Source organism: Galleria mellonella, unplaced genomic scaffold (assembly GCF_026898425.1).
Source record: "Galleria mellonella isolate WM207_F2 unplaced genomic scaffold, CSIRO_AGI_GalMel_v1 utg171, whole genome shotgun sequence".
Lineage (NCBI taxonomy): Eukaryota > Metazoa > Arthropoda > Insecta > Lepidoptera > Pyralidae > Galleria > Galleria mellonella.
Window position 1 is genome coordinate 1,928,489 of NW_026442014.1, and position 24,532 is coordinate 1,953,020.

The 24,532-nt window shown below is 34.8% G+C and overlaps 2 protein-coding genes across 8 annotated transcripts in view; both read left to right on the top strand.

Annotated features, from left to right (window-relative positions):
- LOC113518558 (uncharacterized) overlaps window positions 1-24,532 on the top strand; it is a 142,215-nt gene that overhangs the window by 56,985 nt on the left and 60,698 nt on the right. For 5 of the 7 annotated variants that reach the window (XR_008252607.1, XM_052892865.1, XM_052892862.1 and 2 more), the window contains 4 exons: window positions 12,272-12,385; window positions 13,780-13,880; window positions 14,568-14,717; window positions 16,947-17,030. Coding sequence is in view for 6 of the 7 variants with exons in the window: in XM_052892865.1 (XP_052748825.1) it covers window positions 12,272-12,385; window positions 13,780-13,880; window positions 14,568-14,717; window positions 16,947-17,030 (449 nt within the window). In the remaining variant the exon portion in view is untranslated. The remainder of the gene's footprint in view (window positions 1-12,271; window positions 12,386-13,779; window positions 13,881-14,567; window positions 14,718-16,946; window positions 17,031-24,532) is intronic. The other 2 variants (XM_052892866.1, XM_052892871.1) reach the window with 1 other exon arrangement.
- LOC113518559 (uncharacterized) lies at window positions 3,477-4,278 on the top strand. The gene has a single exon (XM_026903542.3). It carries the CDS (start codon window positions 4,011-4,013, stop codon window positions 4,239-4,241), a length of 231 nt encoding a protein of 76 aa, XP_026759343.1. The 5' UTR covers window positions 3,477-4,010; the 3' UTR covers window positions 4,242-4,278.

Sequence of the window (24,532 nt, forward strand, 5' to 3'; positions counted from 1 at the left end):
TACAGGCATCCATAGGCTACAACCATACCATCAGTGCGCTGTATACTTATTTGACACCTTCGTGGTATAAAAAAATAATATATAAAGAAATAGATCTTTCGAATGCATTCCATTATCGTACCGTGTTACGATAAAGTGTAAAAGGGCTCACTATTAGTATGCGTATGAACATTTGATGCGTAGAACTGACCGTCACTAGTTAGAGGCGTTACGACCTTCCCTTTCCGCTGTCAATCTTTGACCGTCACCCATATTACGACATGAGTTTAGCTTCTAAACGAGGCACCATCAGGCGATTAATCAGTAAACACTTGGAAACTAATGTTGACCGCTCGCCGACTATATACCTAGATTGATAGAAGTGGCAAACAAATTTATTGACAGATTTCACGTTACACTTAGTGCAGCATACAGAAAGACACTCATACATACAGTAGCGATAACGTATCTGTCGACAGTTTCGTTTACCACATATCTAAGGAGGCAAGATCCCTCTAAGTCCCGATCTTAAATATTTCAATATTCCTTAATTTCTGGTCCATATTTTATATTAGCAGATCCTATCTTTCTCACTCAGAAGTAAAAATAAAAATTGGGTTTTTTGAGTTTTTCCAGACAGTTTTTTCTCTCCATAAGAATCTTGCGTTGACTCCAACAGATATTTGAAAAAAAAAAATTGCCGAATTATACGTTTAGAAACATATTGAACTATACATTTTTATTTGTAAAATTTAAGGAAGCTCTACCACAGTATGTTTCCTGGGTTTCAAAACTTTTCAATATGCCGTACACTTCGGTGGCACGTAGACTGCTTAATGACTCAATATCCTCAGTCAATGATCCTATATCTATTTCGTATCACACTTCATACAATATTTATAAAGTAAAATTTATTATTCATACCATAACGTCGTACTTCCGGAGTGCGCACTACCGCTGCGTTCGTCCGGTCACACTATTGTATTTAAAAAAAAAAAAACTTTAGTGATCGGCTAATAAAAAAAAATATTACCGCTATACTGTCTATGAACGCCTTACCAAAAGTTTTTACTTTATTTATTTATTTATTTAACTCTTTATTGCACCATAAATAAAAATATACAATGACAAGTGAATAATTCAAGTGAAATACAGTAACATAAATACAGATTGAAATATACACATAAAGGTACAAAAGGCGGTCTTATCGCTAGGACAATCTCTTACAGACAACCTTTAGTTAAAGGAGAACAGATAGAAAAGGGCAGGTGGCGCATAATCTATTACCATACCACAGATTATGGTGGTTAATTTATTTTTATGCAACTTTAACATTTTTTTTTAACATTAAAAAATAAAACTACTAATATGAAGCCATATTATAACTTATATATATGGTAACCGTCGCCTATAGACATGAGCAGTACCATGGACATAACAGAATATACTGTTTCGCCTATGATATGCAATACATGAGGCGTTGCCATTCCTGAGGACTCAGGAATTATTCCTCTGTACCCTGTAAATTCACTGCCATATCCCACCCTTCAAACCGAAACACTGCCATGCAAACACAACTGTTTCACGGTAGAAACACGAATGGAACAGAGTTGCAAAAGCAAACGATTTTTGTACAAAATCTCCCTCTGGTATTTGTATTTAATACATGTGAGTGTCATATAATAATTATGTTTTAATATTTTACAAATCTACTTCTTCTTTGTTATTTTGGCGTGCGGCGGAGGGGTGGCCTTGCCTGGTGGGGTCACCTTACCAGGCGGAGACACCTGAAGACTGGTGTCGCCAGTAAGAAGAAACCGTTTCACCCTCGACTTCAGTTCCACATACATCTTATTCTCGTGATTCAGCTGCGGCAACACTGAGACACGTTTGTCACTTTCCTATAAAAAACAAACCGTATTGGCCATATATTACAGAGCGTCTAGTTAATAATCTTTATTAAATCGATCATCATTGAGTCATCATTATCCTCGTTTGAGGGGATGTGCTATCTGCTGCCCGCCTGTGCTATCGGTATATGCTGGTGAAGACCAGTGAAGAATGATTTATTGGTCTGGGTGTACGTTTCCTGTTTAAAATATAGTATGTAAAAAAAATATATATATACGTTGAAGTCAAAACTCTTAACCAGTCAAAACTACTTTTGACTTTTACTTTATATATATATATATATACATATATATACATATATATATATATATATATATATATATATATATATATATAAAGTATATATATATATATATATATATATATATATATATATAAAGTAAAAGTCAAAAGTAGTTTTGACTGGTTAAGAGTTTTGACTTCAACGTATATATATATTTTTTTTATACTTTATATATATATATATATATATATATATATGTACCTCTGTCCCATTCGTGTTTCTACCGTGAAGCAGTTGTGTTTGCATGGCTGTTTCGGTTTGAAGAGTGGCGTGAATTTACAAGGTACAGAGGAATAACACCTAAGTCCTCAGGAATGTCAACGCATGGGGGTATCATGGGCGAAACAGTATACTCTATTATGTCCATGGTACTGCTCATGTCTATAGGCAACGGTTATCACTTTCCGTCAGGCGGGCCGTCAACTTGTTTGGCATTCTAAGTTGTATAAAAAAAACCTACCTGTTTTATAACAATAAGATAATAAATCTTCTTGTGCTCGAATTTCTCTGTCGCATATGCATATGTGGGTAGATCGAACAAGCCCATAAGTCCTCCACTTTCACTGCAAAGATCGAAATTCGCATATATTCCCAATTTGCACTCCCTCCTTATGTATTCCAACATGATCCTGATTGGACAATTGGGGTTTACAAGCAGGATCTTTTCCAAAGAAATATCAACATCTGTTGATGTACGCCGGAACGAGGATAACTCCGGGGAGTCTTTGTAAACTATACGAATAAACATAGCATTACACGAAAATAGTTGTTGAACTTGTTTTTGTTCATCTATGTAATTACAGTATATACTGTCATTTTTACTCTATTTTGACATTAATAATTTACAGGAATTTTTTTTAAACTTTAATAAATAAGGTTATTATACATTGATATATATTTGTAATGTTTTTACTTGAAAATTGGTTATATTTTATTTGTATTCTTATTAGAAACCTGAAACCTTCAAAGAAATTAATTTAAAATAAAAAATGTATAAGAAAACTTAAAAGTGTTATTTATATTTAGTTTGGTTAAATATTTTTAGAATTTTTATTTTTATATATTTTAACACATTATATATTTAGTTATTCATTTATTTATTATTTATTGCAAAAAAGTTTGTATTAATTACATTATCTATCAAAGCAAAGAATTGTGATATTTTATATACATATTTTAGTTTAGTTTTTAAATAAAAAAAAATTGTCAGTAATACACAGTATTACAGTCGTGTTTCGTTTTTTTTTTTTTGTTTTTGGGATCAGTATCTATTTATTTCTGTTACATCAGATTAGCATGTGCAACGTTTAAACATTATGTATGAACTTAGTACATTATACTAAATCTATGTTATGAACAAACGACACAAACGTATTTCGAAAATCTATAATATTAATAAGGTTACTCCTTACGGGTACACCGCAACACAGTAAATAAGCTAAATAAGTAAAATAATAATAATAAACAAAACAATATGAGCATCACAACTAGTATTCCATATTTGCGGCATCACATAATTACAATACACCCAAAATGTATCAGCGTAAAGGTCGCCACATACTGGACCAGTGCCGCCGCCACCTTGACCTCAAAACTGTTGCGTTCACCCGCATTGCGAGCGTTTCCCAACGAGTGGATTCTAACTCAAACGAATTATATTTCATAAGTCGCGGATTGCTGCAAGCAATGCACCGCCGCACGGCCGTCGGCCCGATAACATTAATGTCGCGCCTTCCGACAACACTACACGTTCGATTTACAAATAATCGATTCGGCTTAGTGATGTGACTATGATCGAATATCGATCATGAATCTCAAAGTTTTGTGATCACCGGTCATGACGATATCGAGTTTGGCCGCTTCAGGGGTGGCAGCGTGGCCGCCTCCGGGGCCGTCGTCCAACTCGTTCCAGTTCCACCACCAGGGATCTAATTTCGCGATATTCCTGATATTTTTCGCGCTGTGCATGATGGAAGTGGTCGTTCTGAGGATCATCACGGAGGAGCAGGCGAGGGAGCAGGGCGGCTCGAGTGTGACCTCAATGTGGTTCGACCCCGATGAGGAGTGATGTGATAAGTGATAGTGATGTGATAAATTAATGGTGATAAGTTTTATTTCACCACAAGACTAGTGTGTACCATAATTAGTTATAAGCAACAAATCTATAAAGAATGTCGGGTGGATATTAAAGATCTTCGAAGAGTACGAAGTGAAGCTTTATTTTTTAATATCCAGGGTTGTCAGGGATCAGTTAAACTTATCTTAAACTACTCTATAATATACCTATTTTTACTTCCTTGCCATCTTATTTCATAGTTACTTGGTAACTCTCTTCCTTCAAAACGGAGATAAAATAAAACTTTAGATTATGAATCAAACTAATACATTGAAAGGCAATATTGTGACATAATTAGGTATTGAAAAAAGAACACACTTTATCTGTTTCACTCAGCTTTGCCATAACATAAATAATTTCGCGCCAAAACTCTGTGATATTGATTGAAAATATTGGTTCTAAATTCAAATTCTCAATAGTAAGTGGCATAGAAAATGGTTGTTTTCTTTATCTTTGGTATTCGGGCATTTTATTCTCTTGATAAACAATATACCTATATACGTACAAACAATTAAACACGAGAAAATAAACTATATTAACGCATAGTATATCATCAAGTGATAATTTAAGTCCAATGCTGGACATATAACACTAAGAGCTTAATGATACCATTGTATATTCATGCCACATAAAAATTTTACGAATATATGTTTTTCTTCTTTCCGGCACAAAAATAACTCACGGTCACTAGTAATGTTGAATACCCATGTACGCCACAGAATTTCGTATAAAAGATGTAATTTGCAATTTAAAAATGTCTCTTGGTAAATAAAATTTATTTAAAATACAATTAAGAGCTTAATTTGAATTAATTAAACATTTAATGTGCGTATGTAACAATAACAATACTTCACAATGAAGTAAAACAAATATAGGTTGTAATAAACCGAGGACCTACTATGAAATGTTTTCCGAAATTTCGGAGCCAAGCAAAACACAAATTTGATGTTAAAATTACATAATACAAGCGGTTTGAAAATATTAAAAATGTTTTTTTGGACTTTTATGATAGAATGTATGACAAACGAAATGTTAAACTCTATTTATTGGTCCGATTTTGGTATAAACAAAAACACGAAATGGAGTCCGAAATTTCAGAATTTCATTTCAGTACAAGAGTCGATTGCTTGGGTACCTCTGTCCCATTCGTGTTTCTACCGTGAAGCAGTTGTGTTTGCATCGCTGTGTTTCGGTTTGAAGGGTGGGATATGGCGTGAATTTACTGGGTGCAGAGGAATAACACCTGAGTCCTCAGGAATGGCAACGCATGGGGGGTATCATGGGCGAAACAGTATACTCTGTTATGTCTATGGTACTACTCATGTTTATAAGCGACGGTTACCACTTTCCATCAGGTGGGCCGTCAGCTTGTTTGCCATTTATGGGCTAACTGACCTACTTCGTTCTCACCTAACATCCTTCACTGGTACCCCACCGGTGTATACCGATAGCGCGGGTGGGGTTACCATACCATTATCATATATTAAAAAAGCTTATCCCTAACTAGTCTTGTTCATGGTGAATGCAACTTATTTCCTAATGTAAACAAATTTCACTACACTATTTTAAATAGACCATAACATATGAAACCAGTGTTATGAAATCTATACACTATTGCTAAACCCATGGCCCCTCGGTATCAACGATTTCGTTAAACTGTTTTATGTCATATTTAACTACGAAATCAGTTGCAAAATGTATGTTTCATTAAAAAAATCAAACGAGCAACAAACCGTTTTAATTCCGTGAAACAAAACATTTGTTTTTTCTGTGATTTGAATTGAGAATCTTTTTTTTTGTGATGTAGATATTTTATAAATTCATTTTGCTTCTGCAAACTGTATATCAAGGTGTGTGTTATAAACACACACACACACACACACACATCAATAAATGACGTTAACTGTTCTCTACTGAACATAAGCCTCCCCAATAAGGGGGGTTCTGTTAGTAGTTGTCACGCTTGCCAGACGGATTGGCAACCGCAGTTAGGCTTTTGGTGATGTTTTAAGAACTGCTGCCCATTCTCCGATCATTAAGTTCCCTTAGTCGACTCTCACGACGACGACGGGAAAAGAAAGGCAATGACGAAATATTAATAGATATTAATTGCACATATATATATATATATATATATATATATATATATATATATATATATATATATATATATATATATATGTACATATTTCATATGTATTAGTTTATCCATATATATTAAAAGTAATGTTTATGTATTATATGTGCATTTCTTATGTGTATATTATATTTATATTGTGTATTGCCTTAATGTGTTACTATAATTGTCACATATTCTTCACCACATCTGCCCTTCATACGCTTTCTGTTTTTACCCAATGGTTAGCTGGTAGAGAATGCCATATGGCATTAAGCTCGCCATTTGTACGAAATTTTATTGTGCAATAAAGAATAAATAAATAATTATATTAAAAATATTTGTTAATTTAAAACATAGAGTCATGTACTACACGAAGATTTTGCTTTGCAACAATTAGTATTTTGCTCCACAAAGGAAACCGAGTAGTTTCAATCCTCGGATAATTAATACGTTACCAATACAAGATTAGATAGATACCATCATCGTCATCATCATCTTGATCATCATTTCGGCCATTAACCGTCTACTGCTGGACATAAACCTGAACCATAGGCTGCTATAAGGAACGGTCCTGAGCCACCTGCATCCACTGACTCCCTGCAATGCATTTTTTTTTATACAACTTAAAATGGCAGACAAGCTGACGGTCCACCTGATGGAAAGTGGTAACCGTCGCCTATAAACATGAGCAGTACCATGAACATAACAGAGTATACTGTTTCGCCCATGATACCCCCATGCGTTGCCATTCCTGAGGACTCAGATGTTATTCCTCTGTACCCTGTAAATTCACGCCATATCCCACCCTTCAAACCGAAACACAGCTATGCAAACACAACTGCTTCACGGTTGAAACACGAATGGGTCATTTGAGGTCATCACTCTATCTAGTGGGTCTCGTCCTGCACTGCGTTTGCCCGTACGGGGTCGCAACTCAATAACCTTTCTCTCCCCGTCGGTTGTCGGTTCTTCGAGCTAAGTGACCAGCGCATAGGTAGGTATACACCGACTACATAGAATTATGAAAATTGCTTTACAAATGGCGGTCTTTTCGCGTAACGCAGTCACAAGAAATTCATAATTGTGAGCCTCATTTTTTAGAATCGCTTACAAAAGGTTTACATAATAGGCGTACCTAAGTACTATTGTAATAATACGCGATACATTAGAAGCATATACATATGTAGGAAATGTCTTCATATAATTAAAAAGTATATATATATATATATATATATATATATATATATATATATATATATATATATATATATATATATATATATATATATATATATATATATATATATATATATATATATATATATATATATATATATCATATATACTGCACTTGACAAAAAAGATATAGTTTCATAACTTGTTAGCAAGGATGAACTTATCTCTAAAACAGATAGATCTCTTTAAACAACCCAATGCAGTTAGAAGAAGATTAGCGGATAATCTAGTGTATATACATATGTATGTACAAAAACATAGAAAGTTGACGTCAGGCAGGCGGCCGGTCGTAAAACTATAAGCCAAATCTTTTTGTAATATGGATAAAAAACATATGATGCCGACCACAAATAATTATTGGAATAAGGATAGGAAGATGATAATATGTACAAAAACAATAAATAATAATATATAGAGGGAGACTTTGTACAAAAGTCGATTGCTTGGGTACCTCTATCCCATTCGTGTTTCTACCGTGAAGCAGTTATGTTTGCATGGCTGTCTTTCAGTTTGAAGGGTGAGATATGGGGTGAATTTACAGGGTACAGAGGAATAACATCTGAGTTCTCAGGAATGGCAACGCATGGGGGGTATCATGGGCGAACAGTATACTCTGTTATATCCATGGTACTGCTCATGTCTATAGGCGACGGTTACCACTTTCCATCAGGTGGGCCGTCAGCTTGTTTGCCATTCTAAGTTGTATAAAAACAAAAGAATATATACACATATACAACACATATAATAGTAAGTGCATAATAATATTAAGTATGTAAATTACATTAATATATGTAGGAAAGGAAGTAAGCATGTGTATAGTGTATTTGAATTGTTAAACAATGCATAATAATGCATCACATTCTATTTAGTTACCAATCAAAATATACGAGTTACATTACAGTACAGTTACCCTTTCCTACAGTTACACCTACACTACCTCTGTCCCATTCGTGTTTCCACCGTGAAACAGTTATGTTTGCACAGCTGTGTTTCGGTCTGAAAGGTGGGATATGGCAGTGAATTTACAGGGTACAGAGGAATAACACCTAAGTCCTCAGGAATGGCAACGAATGGGGGGTATCATGGGCGAAACAGTATACTCTGTCATGTCCCTATCTCATGTCTAACTATAATGTAAACACAACTACTTCAGGTAGAAACACGGATAGGACAGAGATGTCTAAGCAAATGACTTTTGTACAAAGTCTCCCTCTGGTCACTAAATAATATTGTCAATAAACTGTCATTAAATTTAAAATACACGTACAATCTTTCGGCTTCTAATTATTCCAGTCAATTACTATATCCCTGTCACGCAAACAAAGTCACGGGTAAAAACTAGTCGTAACATATTTATGTAGAATCGTACATTGAGTATTACAAAAGTGACAGTCGAAGCCAGTTTTTGCTCATAAAAGTGTATCGATCGAGTTAGGCAACTTGCATTGGTGTCAAGTTTCATGTGCAGGCGACAGGTTCTGAGGATTGCATGCGGACGCCTTGCAATACGATTATTTTGTATGTTAAATGATTTTTTTTATTAATGATAATGGAAGGGTAACCCCGCCTGCGCTAACGGTATACACTGGCGGGGCACTAATGAGGGGTGATAGGTGAGAATGAAAAAGCAGGTCAGTTAGCCCATCGTGATGAATACACCAGGAATTCAGCACGATGGTTTCCAGGGGGGACCACGTGGAGGTCGACCTTATGGGGCATATTGCTAGCAATGCGACTGGTAGTCCGCATTACGAACTATATCTCCTCCCCCCCCCCCCCTCCTCCTATGTTAAATGATTAGATCCTCAATGGGATCAATCGTGTTTGCTATCAATGGATTTATTCAACAAAAATGCATTTCAAAAAAAACCACCTTCAATTATGGTAAAACTAGTTATTTTGATTTAAAATCTAATTTATTTATTTATAAAAGACACACCAACAATATGCTCAAAACAATTAAGCAGACAATATACAATAATATAAGTAAGTAAAAAGTGAAAAACTACTATTCAAAAATGCTTAAATCTAAGTTTACTTAAACAAAAACATCTCACTCCTCCCTACCAAGCTTAAGGCCATATGGACACATAAATTAATGTGATTTGTAAACTGATTTAAAAAAAATTATAATACACTAATCCTTTAAGATCTTTAAAGATAAAAAATCCGATATAAAAAAAGATTTTATCTTTTAAAATAAAAAAAGAATTTTACAAATCGATTGACAACTTAAAGAGTTATGAAATAACAAATAGAAAAAAAAAACAATCAAATTATAAACCTTTTAAAGTCGATTAAAAATAAAATGTACATACGAGTACTAATACCACAAAGAGTGAGACCTTCGTGCCTTCCTCGTTTCCTTATTCGCTACCACTTACAATCCGACGGCCAAAATAGAAATTAGGAAATAGAAGCTCTACCTTCAGTTCATTTTTATGTTTTTGTTTTTGTAATGGTTGGTAATTGAATGGTAACCCCGTCTGCGCTGACTGACTGAGAGGGACTGGCTGGAAACCAGCGCTGTGCAGCTGTGCACATTGCACTGGGACACTCACAGCGTTAGCTGAGCCAGTTCCTTTTGCCTAATACGAGACACTTCTTATATATGTATTTTCTGTTGAAATTGTGTTTTTCTAGCAATAAATATTCTAAAATCTGTTCTATTAACAATCAATTCCTCTGCACATAGTCTAGAAGTACTTCATTAGCCAATATCTGTTTACGTTCTTGGTACAACCTGCACTTGGAAAAGGGATTGTTAGTAATGTGCCTCATAGACCCCATTCCTAGCAATATATCAAGTTGATCTCCGTGTGATTCCCCCTGGAAAACACATTTTAATATGTTTTCCAGGAAAAGACAGGAATTAACTAATTCCTGACAATTTCATCATAATAAGCCAACTGGCCCGCATTAGGGGGAAGGGGATCGTTAGTAATGGAATCAAATAGTCCCATTACTTGCTAGTAATGGGACTATTTGACTCCATTATTGCTATTATTATCCATATATTGCTATATACCCTGTCAGATCGATCTCCACGTAGTTCCCCCTGGAGACCATTGTAAGTACCTAATTTTAGTTGAATTCGTCAGGATGGGCTAACTGACCTGCTTTCATCCTCATCAGTCATCTATCACTGGTGGGGCATCAGTGTATACCGACAGCACACTCGGGGTTACCATACCATTATTACCCATTAAAAAACTGAACTGCATTCATCCCCACCTACCATCACTCACTGGTGCCCCGCCAGTCGATAGCGCAGGCGGGGTTATCATTCCATTTTCACATAATATGAAAAAAAATGTACAATCACATGATAATAATAGGTCACTCTAAGTTAATACAATTTATCAATACATTCAGTTATTGTCTTCATAACATTTTGCGAATAATTTAATTAAATCTGCGACACTAACGACCTCTGTCCGCGGAGTGAGCGATGCTGATTTCATTGTTATTATTATTGCGTCTCACTAACTATCATATTTCAAAATGGCATCGGATTGATACGTAATCCCGACAGTTTAATAAATTATAGCACACAGCAGAGTTTCTCAAAATTATGTGGATCTGTCAAAGTTATTTGTCACATCATTGAATTGTTTGAATCGAAGCATTTGAGGTTCCATTGTTTCTGCCTACCCAAATGGGAGACAGGCGTGACAGATATGTATATGTATGTATATATGTATGTATGAGTTGGACAACTAAGTTGTAATACTTGTGCCAAGCGCCTTACTACACAAATAGAACGAGCAAGAGAAATGCACCCTTGACTTTTTTACTACCAAAATCGACTCAAACATATAACATTAAGCAACTAAAAGAAGCAGAAAGTATTTTTAGAAAGAATAATATATATTATTATTAAATGAAATATTTGAGAAACTATTGTTATAAATAACAAAATGTATTTAAAATATATTACTTATACCTACTTATATACCTACTTTTACCAGTGTCTATGCACTTGACCGATATAATATTGTTGAATCGGAAAAAGTACCTTATTCTTGTGTTCTCAAATATATATATATATATACACATTTAGTGAATACCACTATTACTTTTATGGTCTTCATCATCATCACCATCTCTGTCATTATTCGTCCACTGTTGAACATAGGAGGAGGCCTATGTTCCGCAGTGGGCATAAACTGCCATGAGGAACGGTTCTGAGTCACTTGCATCCACTGTCTTCCTGCAATACATTTAAGGTTGATACTCTATCTAATAGGAGTCGTCCTTCACTGCGTTTGCCCGTGTAATGTCGCCACTCAAGAATCTTTCTTTACCCCATTGGTTGTTGGTTCTTCGATCTATATGGCCAGGCCATTGCCAGTTCAGCTTGCTTATCCTTCGGGCTATGACGGTAACTTTGGTTACCGTCACAAGAACTCCGAGCATAGTCCTCTCCATAGTTCGCTGAATAATTTGAAGCTTTTATATACGGACACCCGGATTATCGAAAGGTATCATGAAAGACCTAATTACATTATAATATAATATTCTAAATTCAAATAACTGGTTACATAGATTTTAATACAAACTTATTTCTCGAAGTGAGACAGGCTTTATTCCCTATACACAATAAAAGTGATTGGTATCATTTCAGATCAGAGCCCGAGGAGCGGAGGCGATGCGTGGCGGGCGCGGACGACGGCGTGTGTCGTAGGTGCGGCGGTGACAAGCGCGGCAGTATCGTACCCTGCATCTGTCAACCACACCAGTACGTAACACTATACGGGGTTAACAGTAATACGAAAATCTAATAGTAAATAGGTAATCACCATTGTGTTTTGGGCAAAGCTTATCAACACAAGTACAACATAGTATTAGATATATATCACCAGAGGGAGATTTTGTACAAAAGTCGATTCCTTGGGTACCTCTGTCCCATTCGTGTTTTAACCGTAAAACAGTTGTGTTTGCATGGCTGTGTTTCGGTTTGAAGGGTGGGATATGGCGTGAATTTACTGGGTACAGAGGAATAACACCCGAGTCCTCAGGAATGACAACGCATTGGAGGTATCATAGGCGAACTCTGTTATGTCCATGGTACTGCTCATGTCTATAGACGACGGTTACCACTTTCCATCAGGTGGGCCGTCAGCTTGTTTGCCATTTTAGATTGTATAAAAAAAATTGTTTGTTGCCGTTCATAAAAATAAAGATGTCTCTTCTTTAACAGAAATTTGCATATTTAGCTATACTATCTTTTAGACAGTACAACAACACATGCATTGCTACTCCACGGCAGGAACAGACGAGAGAGTTGTTCCTACTTAATTTTTTTTTTACGCAACTTGGAATGGCAAACAAGCTGATTGTCTACCTGATGGAAGGTGGTAATCGTTGGCTATAGATATTAATACTGTATATAAAAATAATATAGCAACAAAAAAAAAATTTGTAGCTATGTCTGTATTATATACATGGCCGTGTGGCCTACACGGCCCACCCCCTTTCATCTCCGTAGGTGTCGTAAGACGCGACTGAGCTTATGATCGAAGAATGGGTAGCAGTGTCCCTCTTAAAACATCACCAAAAGCCAAACTGCGTTTGCCAACCTGCCTGCCAAGCGTGGCAACTACTGGCAAAACAGTGTCAGTGTACCAGCAATGGACAGTTAACGGCTGGTAGAATACAATACAATATATATACATAGAGTAACTTTATAAACTTACTATGTCCGGAAGTCTTCTTCAGGTGACGTAAGGCTTTTCGCCACACAGCGTCTCGTTAGAATTTCCCGTTATACATATATATAGACATTGATAAAATAAACACATTTTCAAATAACAGAATGGTAGCTATATATAAAAAATCCTACAGCTTCAATGGTCGCGTACTGCGCGGTTTGAGAGATGTTTCCTCCCACGAACACTCAGGTTGTGGAATGAGCTCCCTGCCGAGGTTTTCCCAAGAGACTACAGCATGGGGTTCTTCAAAAGGGGAGTAAAAATGTTTCTTTAGAGTCGGCAACGCGCGCGTAATATCTCTGGTATTGCAGGCGTTCATAGGCTACAGTAACCGCTTACCATCAGGTGGTCCGTATGCTTGTTTGCCACCTCAGTGGTATAAAAACAAAATATTCTAAAAAGATTTTCTGCTTAATTTCAGGCCGCAGAAATTCGAGTCGGGCGCGTGGTTCCTCCGGCAGATTCAGCGAGCAGCCAGCCTCATGCCGTGGACCCTCAGCACGGACAAGCTGGAGCAGATCGGTTAGTCCTGCATTACATCTTTTTAAAAGACTTCCAGAAGAAACAGGATCTCAATACGTCTGGTCCCAATTTTTTTTTTGTGTATGTGGCGCGACCACATTGCCAATTTTGCACGAAATTTTACAATTCTTTTTGCAATTACGAGTTCTTCCCGTGTTGGTCCAAATTTAATTTTGTGACGACTAAAAATGCCTTTTTTGCAGAGAAAAACACTGTAAACAAAATATGTATGTAAATAGGTTAAATATTTTTTATACAACTTAGAATGGCAAACAAGCTGACGGCCCACCTGATGAAAAGTGGTAACCGTCGCCTATAGACATGAGCAGTACCATGTACATAACAGAGTATACTGTTTCGCCCATGATACCTCCCATGCGTTGCCATTCCTGAGGACTCAGGTGTTATTCCTCTGTACCCAGTAAATTTACGCCATATCCCACCCTTCAAACCGAAACACAGCCATGCAAACACGACTGCTTCAGGGTTAAAACACGAATGGGACAGAGGTACCCAAGCAATCGACTTTTGTACAAAGTCTCTCTCTGGTCTTTTATACAAAGTCTTTCCTCTCAATTACGCTTATACTGTGGAATAAGCTCCCTGAAGAAGGTTTCCCTAGAGACATATGTTGTATGCTTGTTTGCCACTTTTGTGGTATAAATATTTGTAACCTTTCTATTACAGATGAAGAATATGAAGAGCGAGATAGTCCGGGTTCGGGAGAAGGCCAGGAGTTGCGGAGCGTAAGGGAATTCCTGGAGACGCTATCAGCGAAGCTGGCCGGCGGACCGTTAGAGGGCACCAGCGTCGCCCCGCTGTACGATCATCCAGCTTGTGAGTAATTATGTATTATATTGTTAATAAGTTGTTTATTATTTATAAAGCTTTTATCATTTACTATATAGCTAGTAATAATATTCAAGAACCTCCAAGAACAAGGTATTTTGGATGAAATGAATTTTACACACCATCAAATTGTTAAGTTCTTATTTATGTGTGAGTTTATTAGTCCACTTTGTATTTTTTTAAACCTCTTATTTTTTTTTTAAATCCTAATTCCATTAAATTCTGAAGGTTATTTACCTTCAGAATTTCATGGAATTAGGATTAATTATTTACATAAAATTATTTATTTTGTGACATATTTGTGATATAAATAAATTTTGTGACTGAAATTTCGCTCTGTCTCTTGAATTAAAAAAAAAGCAACATTAATAAATATGTGTATCGCACGTAAACAACGTGTTAATAATACAAAATCAAATATAATTCCATATTTTAAAATAAAAAAATTTCGATACTAAATAAATAATGATAAATTTTCTTTGCCTCACTATACCATGACTATTAATAATAATTCACCAATATTATTCATATTATAGTTTCATTCATGATTAAATTATTTTAAAATGTCAGATCATTATCTTATATGACACTATTTTTTTTTTAAAAAAAAATCGCCCATAATTTCATGAAACTAATGCAAGGATTATAAAATTAGAGATCGCCATGTGAAACTGTTGCTTGCAATTAATGTAGTGAAATTAATTTCACATCATGTATAAATTAGACGCTACTGCATCTAGGTCCTTCAGGATCAAAAGAACTATATGATTGTGTAATTACCACGTAATCTCGCCTTTTACTTTCACTTTGAAATGAACCACCAAGGCCTCTGTAACTGACCTAGTAGTGGTGAAAAAACTGGTGGGATTGTAGTGAAATAATACTTGCAAAACTAACATAATACGATCTAACCGATGTGAATATTATGTTACTAGACAGTTGCATTCAAAGTTTAGCAACAGCGATATAAATGTTGAGTTCTGACAGCGCGATTTGCGATTATTTCAGATAAATGTTTATAATAATAAAAGTAATAATAATATATATATATATATATATATATATATATATATATATATATATATATTTTAATTATAATATATATAGATAGACAGATAGATAAACTTTTTATTTGAACCATTTATGACACACGTAAATTTACAAATGAGTTTATACAAACAAATTATTTACACTTCTCAAAATATACAACAAAAGATAAAATATGAAAATATGGTTTCGCCATGTGTGGTCGCAGTGACCCAAATAAGCTGCAGCTCAGTGATGGTTTTGCTTAAAAGCAAAGCACTGATTTTCAGCTGCAGCCTGAAGTTAGGCTACACGGACGCGTACAACAAACTCAGAGTGTAACCTGATAATATATTAATTATATACCATGATACTACAAATATGATATAGATATATGATATGATGATATAAAGTATGTATGTATTTTTCCTTAATTATAACAACACAGGTTTCAACGACGCATTCTCACATATACATGAGTATTTCTATTTTCTATTAATCGTCTAGTAATATTAGTTTGATATTGATTAATAGATTACTTTTTCCAATTGAAATAATCTTTTTCCCCTCTATCATTGCTAATCCGTCATGAAATCATGAGTTATTGTCTACTTATGAAATTATTACCTACACAAATTGGGAAATTGATGATGAACAAATGTGTTTGCTTAACATAAATATAATATATTATATTAGACTTAAAATAAAAAAGCATAAATACAATAAGACTATTGTATTTTACAATAACGCAAGTTGTAGGTGTGGGTAATAAGTATAGTTTATATTTATATTTCAGTCATAATATCTACTAGTTATAATATATACTGGTTCAACAATGAATATGTAAAAAGTCAATTATTTAAAAAAATATATTATGTATTTAACAGACATTTAACATATTAGAAAATGGATATTCAACCAATATGGGCGATATCAAATTGGGTGATGACCTTTCTTCTGTCATCGATGTCCAATATATATATATATATATATATATATTGGATTGTTATCAATATTACCTATGCCTATCAAGTTGTGTACTCGTCATGTTATATAACATCATAAGAATAAGATTATTTATTATGGTTATATCAATATATTTACATTTACCGAAAACTAAATATATTAATGTATGTAGTAACGAATGTATGTCGCACTGTCGGAACTCAACCTTAAATTGATATTGCCTAGATCTGAGTATGTTGGAGCGATACCACGCGCCATTGAGGAATACGCTCGCATCGCTTGCCACCGCGCTGAGAGACGCGCTCACACGTAAGCTGGCGAGATATAGTATAGCATGCACTGTGTGTGTCTATAAACACTGCAATCCGGTGTTTCCGAACGTGGGGCCCATGCCCCACAGGGGGGCAATTTGATAGTAAAGGGGGGGGGGGCAATTAAACATGGACTCGAAGTGATTTTAACCCTCTTGCTCCGGAATATTTAAATGCAATGCCACAAGTAGATATCGGTGCCAAAATTAACAAAAAAAAGTAAATAAAAAGATGCTGTTAATATTTATTATGTATAATTTCGTTTTATAAAGTCAAAAATATCAACTGGGCGATTAGAGTCGTCAAATAAACTTTGTCGGGAAAAATTATGTATGGAGGCATAAAAATTTTAGAAATGTTCAAGTGGGGCATGGCACAAAAAAGGTTGGGAAACACTGCTGCAATCCATTTAAATGCACAATGAATTTATTCACCTTTAATTGTATGTGAGGTTTTATTTTATTTGTTTTAATTGTGTGTTTTAACAGCATGTGTAATTTTTTTTACTGATTTATATATATATATATATATATATATAATAGTGCGCCACCTACCTTTTGTCTTTTTCTCAATGTCCTCTACCCAAAGGTTGTCTGGAAGAGATTGCTTAGCGATAAGGCCACCTTTTGTATCACTTCTCATTAATATTTAGTGTATTAATTATTCTTTTACTTGGTGTAATAAAATGTAAAATAAATAATACCAGAGGGAGACTTTGTACAAAAGTCGATTGCTTGGGTACCTCTGTCCCATTCATCATGTTTCAACCGTGAAGTTTTCAACAGTTGTGTTTGCATGACTGTGTTTCGATTTGAAGGGTGGGATATTGCGTGAATTTACTGGATACAGAGGAATAACATCTGAGTCCTCAGGAATGGCAACGCATGGGCGAAACAGTATACTCTATTATGTCCATGGTACTGCTCATGTCTATAGGCGACGGTTACCACTTTCCATCAGGTGGGCCGTCAGCTTGTTTGCCATTCTAAGTTATATAAAAAAATAAACATAAAAAATTGATAAATAAATACAAGGGATTAAAATGCACACTAAATCTCATTTATATACGGATGAAGGGATTAATGAAAATTGCACATGAAAATTTATACCAATAACCCTCTCGTCAAGTGGAAAGAGAGGTCCATGAGAGGATAGGTGAGTTTTTTAACGAACCCTCATAAAATGGACGTCCTCTAATATCCCTGTGGCGGGGAGGAAGGGGGTTGTTAACAATGCAAATTAACAATACAAAATTAGTCGCACTGCTAGCAATATACCCAGTCAGGTCGACCTCCCCGCGGTTCCCCCTCGAAACCATCGTGCTAAATTCCAGGTGTATTAATCACAATGGGCTAAATGACCTGCCTTTTCATTCTCACCTATCATCCCTCACTGGTGCTCTGCCAGCGTATACCGTTAGCGCAGGCGAGTTACCATTTCACTGTCATCCATTAAAAAAAAATATCACTGTGGCCGTAATCAGCAACTGCTCAAATATTAAGCTGTGTACTACTTTAGCAACTAAATGTAATAATTTAATATCATCTTTTCTTGTTTCTAATATACCTGTATGGTTCTCAAAGTTTTACTTATTAACCTTTTTTTTAAATTTACCTACCTGTCTTTTTTCTCTTTCACTTTTTATTTATAGATAGATAGATAGATAATTTATTTACATTACTTACAGCACACAAATTACAATAAAAAAAACATACACATAATACACAGTAAAAGAGATAAAAGAATGAAAATAAAAAAGCACAAATAAAAAAAAAAAAACAAAAGACATGTTATGTTTGTATGCTGACTATTACACACCTATGCAAGGACTGTTTCTCTTGATGCTTTTGTTTTTATATATTACCGCATGATATACGTTTTTTTTTATACCACTGAGGTGGCAAACAAGCATACGGCCCACCTTATGGTAAGTGGTTACCGTAGCCTATGAACACCTGCAATACTAGAGGTATTACGCACGCGTTGCCGACCCTGAAGAAACCTCTTTACCCTCCTTTTGAAGAACCCCATGCTTGTGCATGTAGTCTCTTGGGAAAACCTCGGCAGGGAGCTCATTCTACAACCTGAGTGTTCATAGGAGGAAACATCTTCGAAACCGCGCAGTACGCGACCATTGAGGCTGTAGGACATGAGGATGAACTCCCTGTCGATGGCGAGCCGTACGATGGTAGAAAGTGGCTGTGAGCATCATATTAAACAATTCCTCTGAGCACAATCCATTGTACAGGCGGTAGAACACGCAGAGGGAGGCAAAATCTCTCCTAAGACTTAAGGGTTCGATACCGCTTGTGAGCCTGGGATCATCGACAATTCTCATAGCTCGTCGTTGCAACGAGTCGAAAGGTTCAAGCTTATTATTTATTTAGGTGCTCCGGCCCATAAGTGACAGCAATACTCCATGTGGGGCCGGATTTGTGATTTGTAGAGCGTAATGAATGCGTAATGACGTAATGAACAAATGAAGGATGGACAGCAGCGTCCCTCTTAAAACATCTCTGAAAACTTAACTGCGGTCGCCGATCCACCTGCCAAGCGTGGCAACTACTGGCAAAACTCCCTTTATGGGGAAGGCTTATATTCAGCAGTGGACAGTTAACGGCTGAAATATAATAATAATAATACGTAACGTACATCGTGATTGTATCTGACATGTTTAGGTATGTTTTTATATATATATATATATATATATATATATATATATATATATATATATATATATGTAATTCCATTTTATAATTATGTATATAGTTTTTAAACATTTTTTCTTGTATTATTAAATTTTAATAAACAAATATTATTTAAACACTTATTCGGTATTTTCACGGGACTCTTTAATATTCGTGAATTTACTGGGTACAGAGAAATAACACCTGAGTCCTCAGGAATGTCAACGCATGGGAGGGTATCATGGGCGAAACAGTATACTCGTACTCTGTTATGTGCATGGTACTGCTCATGTCTATAGGCGACGGTTACCACTTTCCATCAGGTGGGCCGTCAGCTTGCTTGCCATTCTGTTGTATAAAAAAAAATTATTGACTATAATTTTTTCATTGGAAAAGATTAATATTATAAGAATCTTAGTACTAATTGATATTGTTTTATGAGATACATGTATAAAAATAAAATTTTTGGTCCATCTGTTGTCGGGCTTATATATTTTCCATTAAATTGTAACTACTTTTTTTATTTATTTATTTATAAAAGACATACCAACAATATGCTCACAATAATTAAGCAGACAATATACAATGTTATTAGTAAGTAAAAGAGAAAAACTACTGTTAAAAAATGCTTAAATCTAAGTTTGAACAAAAAAATCTTACTCCTTATTATATATATTAAAATAAATACACAAATTCACAAATTACTATTTTTTTAATGGGTGAAAATGCTATGATAACCCCGCCTGCACTATCGGTATATACTGGCGGGGCACCAGTGAGAAGTGATAGGAGAGGGTGACAGCAGTTCAGTTAGCCCATCGTGAAGAGTTCCGTGAGAATTAACCACGATGGTTTCCAGGGGGAACCGCGTGGAATTCCACCTAATAGGGTTACATATGACTATTCCACTATTCTATATCCACGTATTTCTTAGTTTTTTTTTAAACTTACATGAAATTAAAATAAATCAAATGTTAGAATTGATCAATATTTTACAGCGACTGGTTTTTTTTTTAATTACAGGGTGGACTATAAGTTTCTTAACATTTGAACAGAGCGTAGCATGATCCACCTTGTATTAAAAGTTAATCAAAACGCCTACTCTTTTCTTTATAGCAATATGGTGGTACAAACTATTTGCGATATGTATTAACTGCAGGCAATAGCTTTCTTTAAATTATATTTACTTTGTATTTAAGACATATGATTTTATCTATTTATTAATTATTATTATTATTATTGTATTTTGTATTTAAGAGATATGATTTTATCTATTTATTATATTATTATAATTGAAAGACAGGCTTTTTCAGGCAGAAAACCTTTCAGATAAAAAAATATTTTTCTAAATCGCTTTATAACTGACAGAGTTATAAGATAGCGAAGATAAAATAGAAAATACAACTGAATTGCAAACCTTCTTTTTTTGAAGGCGGTTGTAAAAGGCTTGCTGTCCAATGAAAAACCGCAATCGGTTTTTTTATACTATCAATAGTGAGACCCTGTGTTTTTATGTTGAAATATTATCAATCTTTCTCAATATACGAGTATTACTGTGAGATGTAGGGTCAAAAGTACTATTTATTTGTATAAGTGCTGGCGTAAAACAATATAATTGCTAAGATACTTCAACAAGGAATCAATGCATCTGATTTATTGTCGTTATTTTATATTGATTACGTCATCAATTCTGAACCAATTTTTATCATTCTTTGTACAATTTACAAGGTGTAAGCAATACTAGTTTTACCCGTGTTTCAACCGTAAAACAGTTGTGTTTGCATGGCTGTGTTTCGGTTTGAAGGGTGGGATATTGCGTGAATTTACTGGGTACGGAGGAATAACACCTGAGTCCTCAGGAATGGCAACGCATGGGGATATCATGGGCGAAACAGTATACTCTGTTATATCCATAGTGCTACTCATGACTATAGGCGACGGTTACCACTTTCCATCAGGTGGGCCGTCAGTTTGTTTGCCATTCTAAGTAGCATTAAAAAAAAGTTTACATGAGTCTTGCGTTTTAATTTTGTGACAGACGAAGCTGTTATTTTTATATGCAGAGCAAAAAATTGTTTACTGACCCGTAAATCAAATATGTAAGCTGTCTACATAACATCTAGTCGTTCGTCGGTACGTGAGTTCACGAATAAAGTCATTTTTATTATATTAGTAATCTTACTAATATAATTTAATTTTATAACTAGGCGATGTCTGTGCATGGAAGGATATTTAAGAAATATTAACATAAGAGATCTTAATAAGGACAATTAAAGCCAAAACTGTAATTTTATAAAACACAGGGGACAAACGAACATGCGGCTCACCTAATGATAAGTGCATAATCAAACGAAGGTACCTAGTTCTGAAATTTGCGCTTTATGTCACACCCGATCAATGGCTTTCGCAATATCCAGACTAACAGCTAAGGCCTCTACCTTATTCTCGATTGCCACTGCCCATCGGTGTGTTAAATAAACCAAAAATTCACCGGCCGAGCGTCCCTGTCGAAAGCCATACTGGTGACCACAGATCAGCTGGTGATCTTCTAGGTACCGGAGCAGTTGATGGTTAATGATTGAATCCATGACTTTCGAGAATAAGGAAGTGATAGCTATGGACCTATAGTTAGCTGGATCTGAGCGGTCTCCCTTTTTAGGGATCAGTATGATTGTTCCGGAATCGTACAAAAACTGCTGCATTAAATTCGAAGCGATTCTCACAGGTGTAGTCTTGAAGGCCCAACTTAAAAACTGATGTATGTTTTACCTTCATACGCCATCTAGAACTGGTATAATCCATTGGTTTACTCACTTCTAAAACCCATATACATAGATAGATAGATAGACAGATACTCTTTATTGTTTCCTCCAAAAGATTACAATAGTAAACTTATTATAAATATAAATAATTACAAGAAATAATCACAATGAGAAAACGATGGGCGACCTTATCGCTAAGAGCGATCTCTTCCAGGCAACCTTTGGATGGAGAGGAGTAATTATAAACAGTTTGGTAGGAGGCACGATGAAAAATTTTGTTAGTTCTAAATATGGGAGATGTGATACATATAATAATATAAATAATATACATATAGTATTAAATATAGTAATTTAATGATGAAACGCCTAATTTTCATATAACTTGAGATATTTGCTGCCCCTCTCTATCTACGAGTATGTCCGTGAGTTGTAGGGTCAAAAATACCATTTATTTATATAACTGTTCGCGTAAGAAAACATAATTGTTAGAGAATAATATTCCCGGGTCGAATACAGTTAAGTAATAACGTACTTATAACGTAGGTAATGAATTCGCAATGTTTCCGTCTGACTGCATTCGCGCAGGGCTCATAGGGTTGCCACAAATATTTCTGTCGTCAAATTTTTCCTGTACTTGATAAAACTATATTGCTATATATTCATATGCATGAAATTCTATCATAATATATGTATATAAATTATTGTATATTAGTTTAAATTTAAATATTTTAAACGTTCTAAATAAAAAAGTTATTGATATAGATAAAAATCTCTTATCCTCAAACTCCCTTCACACTCATCTACGCGCTATAGTGGATCTTTTACCGTTATTGCTGCTAGATTGTGCAATTCTCTTCCCATATCTATCCGTGAGAGTCAATCCCTAAATATTTTTAAGAGTAGACTTAAAGAGCATCTTCTATCTCTATGAACATATATTTATTCATCTATATATTTAGGTATATAGTATGTATATGTGTATGTATGTGTAAGTATATCCATAGATGTAGGTATATATTTATGTAAATAATATGTGTATTTGTACGATAAAATATTATGTAATTAATTTAATTTTGTCTGTTTAAAAATTGTACACTGCTGTATCCGCTGACGCTGATGCTCCTTTCCACTTTGGGTTTGTTGGAAGAAAACTCTATCAGAGTTAATCTCGCCTTTTTATATTTATAACTAATGTGTACAATAAAGTATTTTTTTATTTATTTAATAAATAAAAAAATAAAAAAAAATATTTAGACAGTAACTTTAACAGTTGTAATACGATCGCATTACTATAGTTTATTAGTGTTAATAGTAATTTAAGATTTTATAATAAATATCTTAACAAAATTCTTGTGGTAGTAAACTGAAATAGTTTATGTAACCCATGTCGAAATGTCGGAAATAAAAATCAGGTAAATAGATACTACATATTTACCTACAATAATGCCAAAAAGAACTGCCAAGAAACACGACTGTTTTTAAATTCATTTAATTAATCTTAATAAAAAACGATTCAAACTGTATATATATATATATATATATATATATATATATATATATATATATATCATATTAAAACCTCATCATCATCATCATCACCATCATAAATTAAAATCAAATTAAAATTTAGACTGGTTGAGAATTGTACAAAAGTGACAACCCTAGTGATGCCGCATCCGATACGGTCCATTCGGCGCCTTTATCACACCATTCAATTGCACATGATAATTTATAATTGGCGGGTCATTGACATTGGCGTTCAAATGTAGATGCCCGTAATATTAACTAGTAGTTAATAGTAAGTGTGGGAAGAAATCGTATTGCTTTCAAAAAGAATCATAAAATACTGTTCAGTATTTTTTTTAATGGTTGTTAATGGAATGGTAACCCCGCCTGCGCTAACGGTATACGCTGGCGGGGCACCAGTGAGGGATGATAGGTGAGGATGAAAAGGTTTTTTTTTATATAACTTAGAATGGCAAACAAGCTGACGGCCCAGCTGATGAAAAGTGGTAACCGTCGCCTATAGACATGAGCAGTACCATGGACAT

Coding starts and splice junctions, on each gene's coding strand:
- LOC113518559 (XM_026903542.3), top strand. CDS start 4,011: ATGACGATATCGAGTTTGGCCGCTTCAGGGGTGGCAGCGTGGCCGCCT.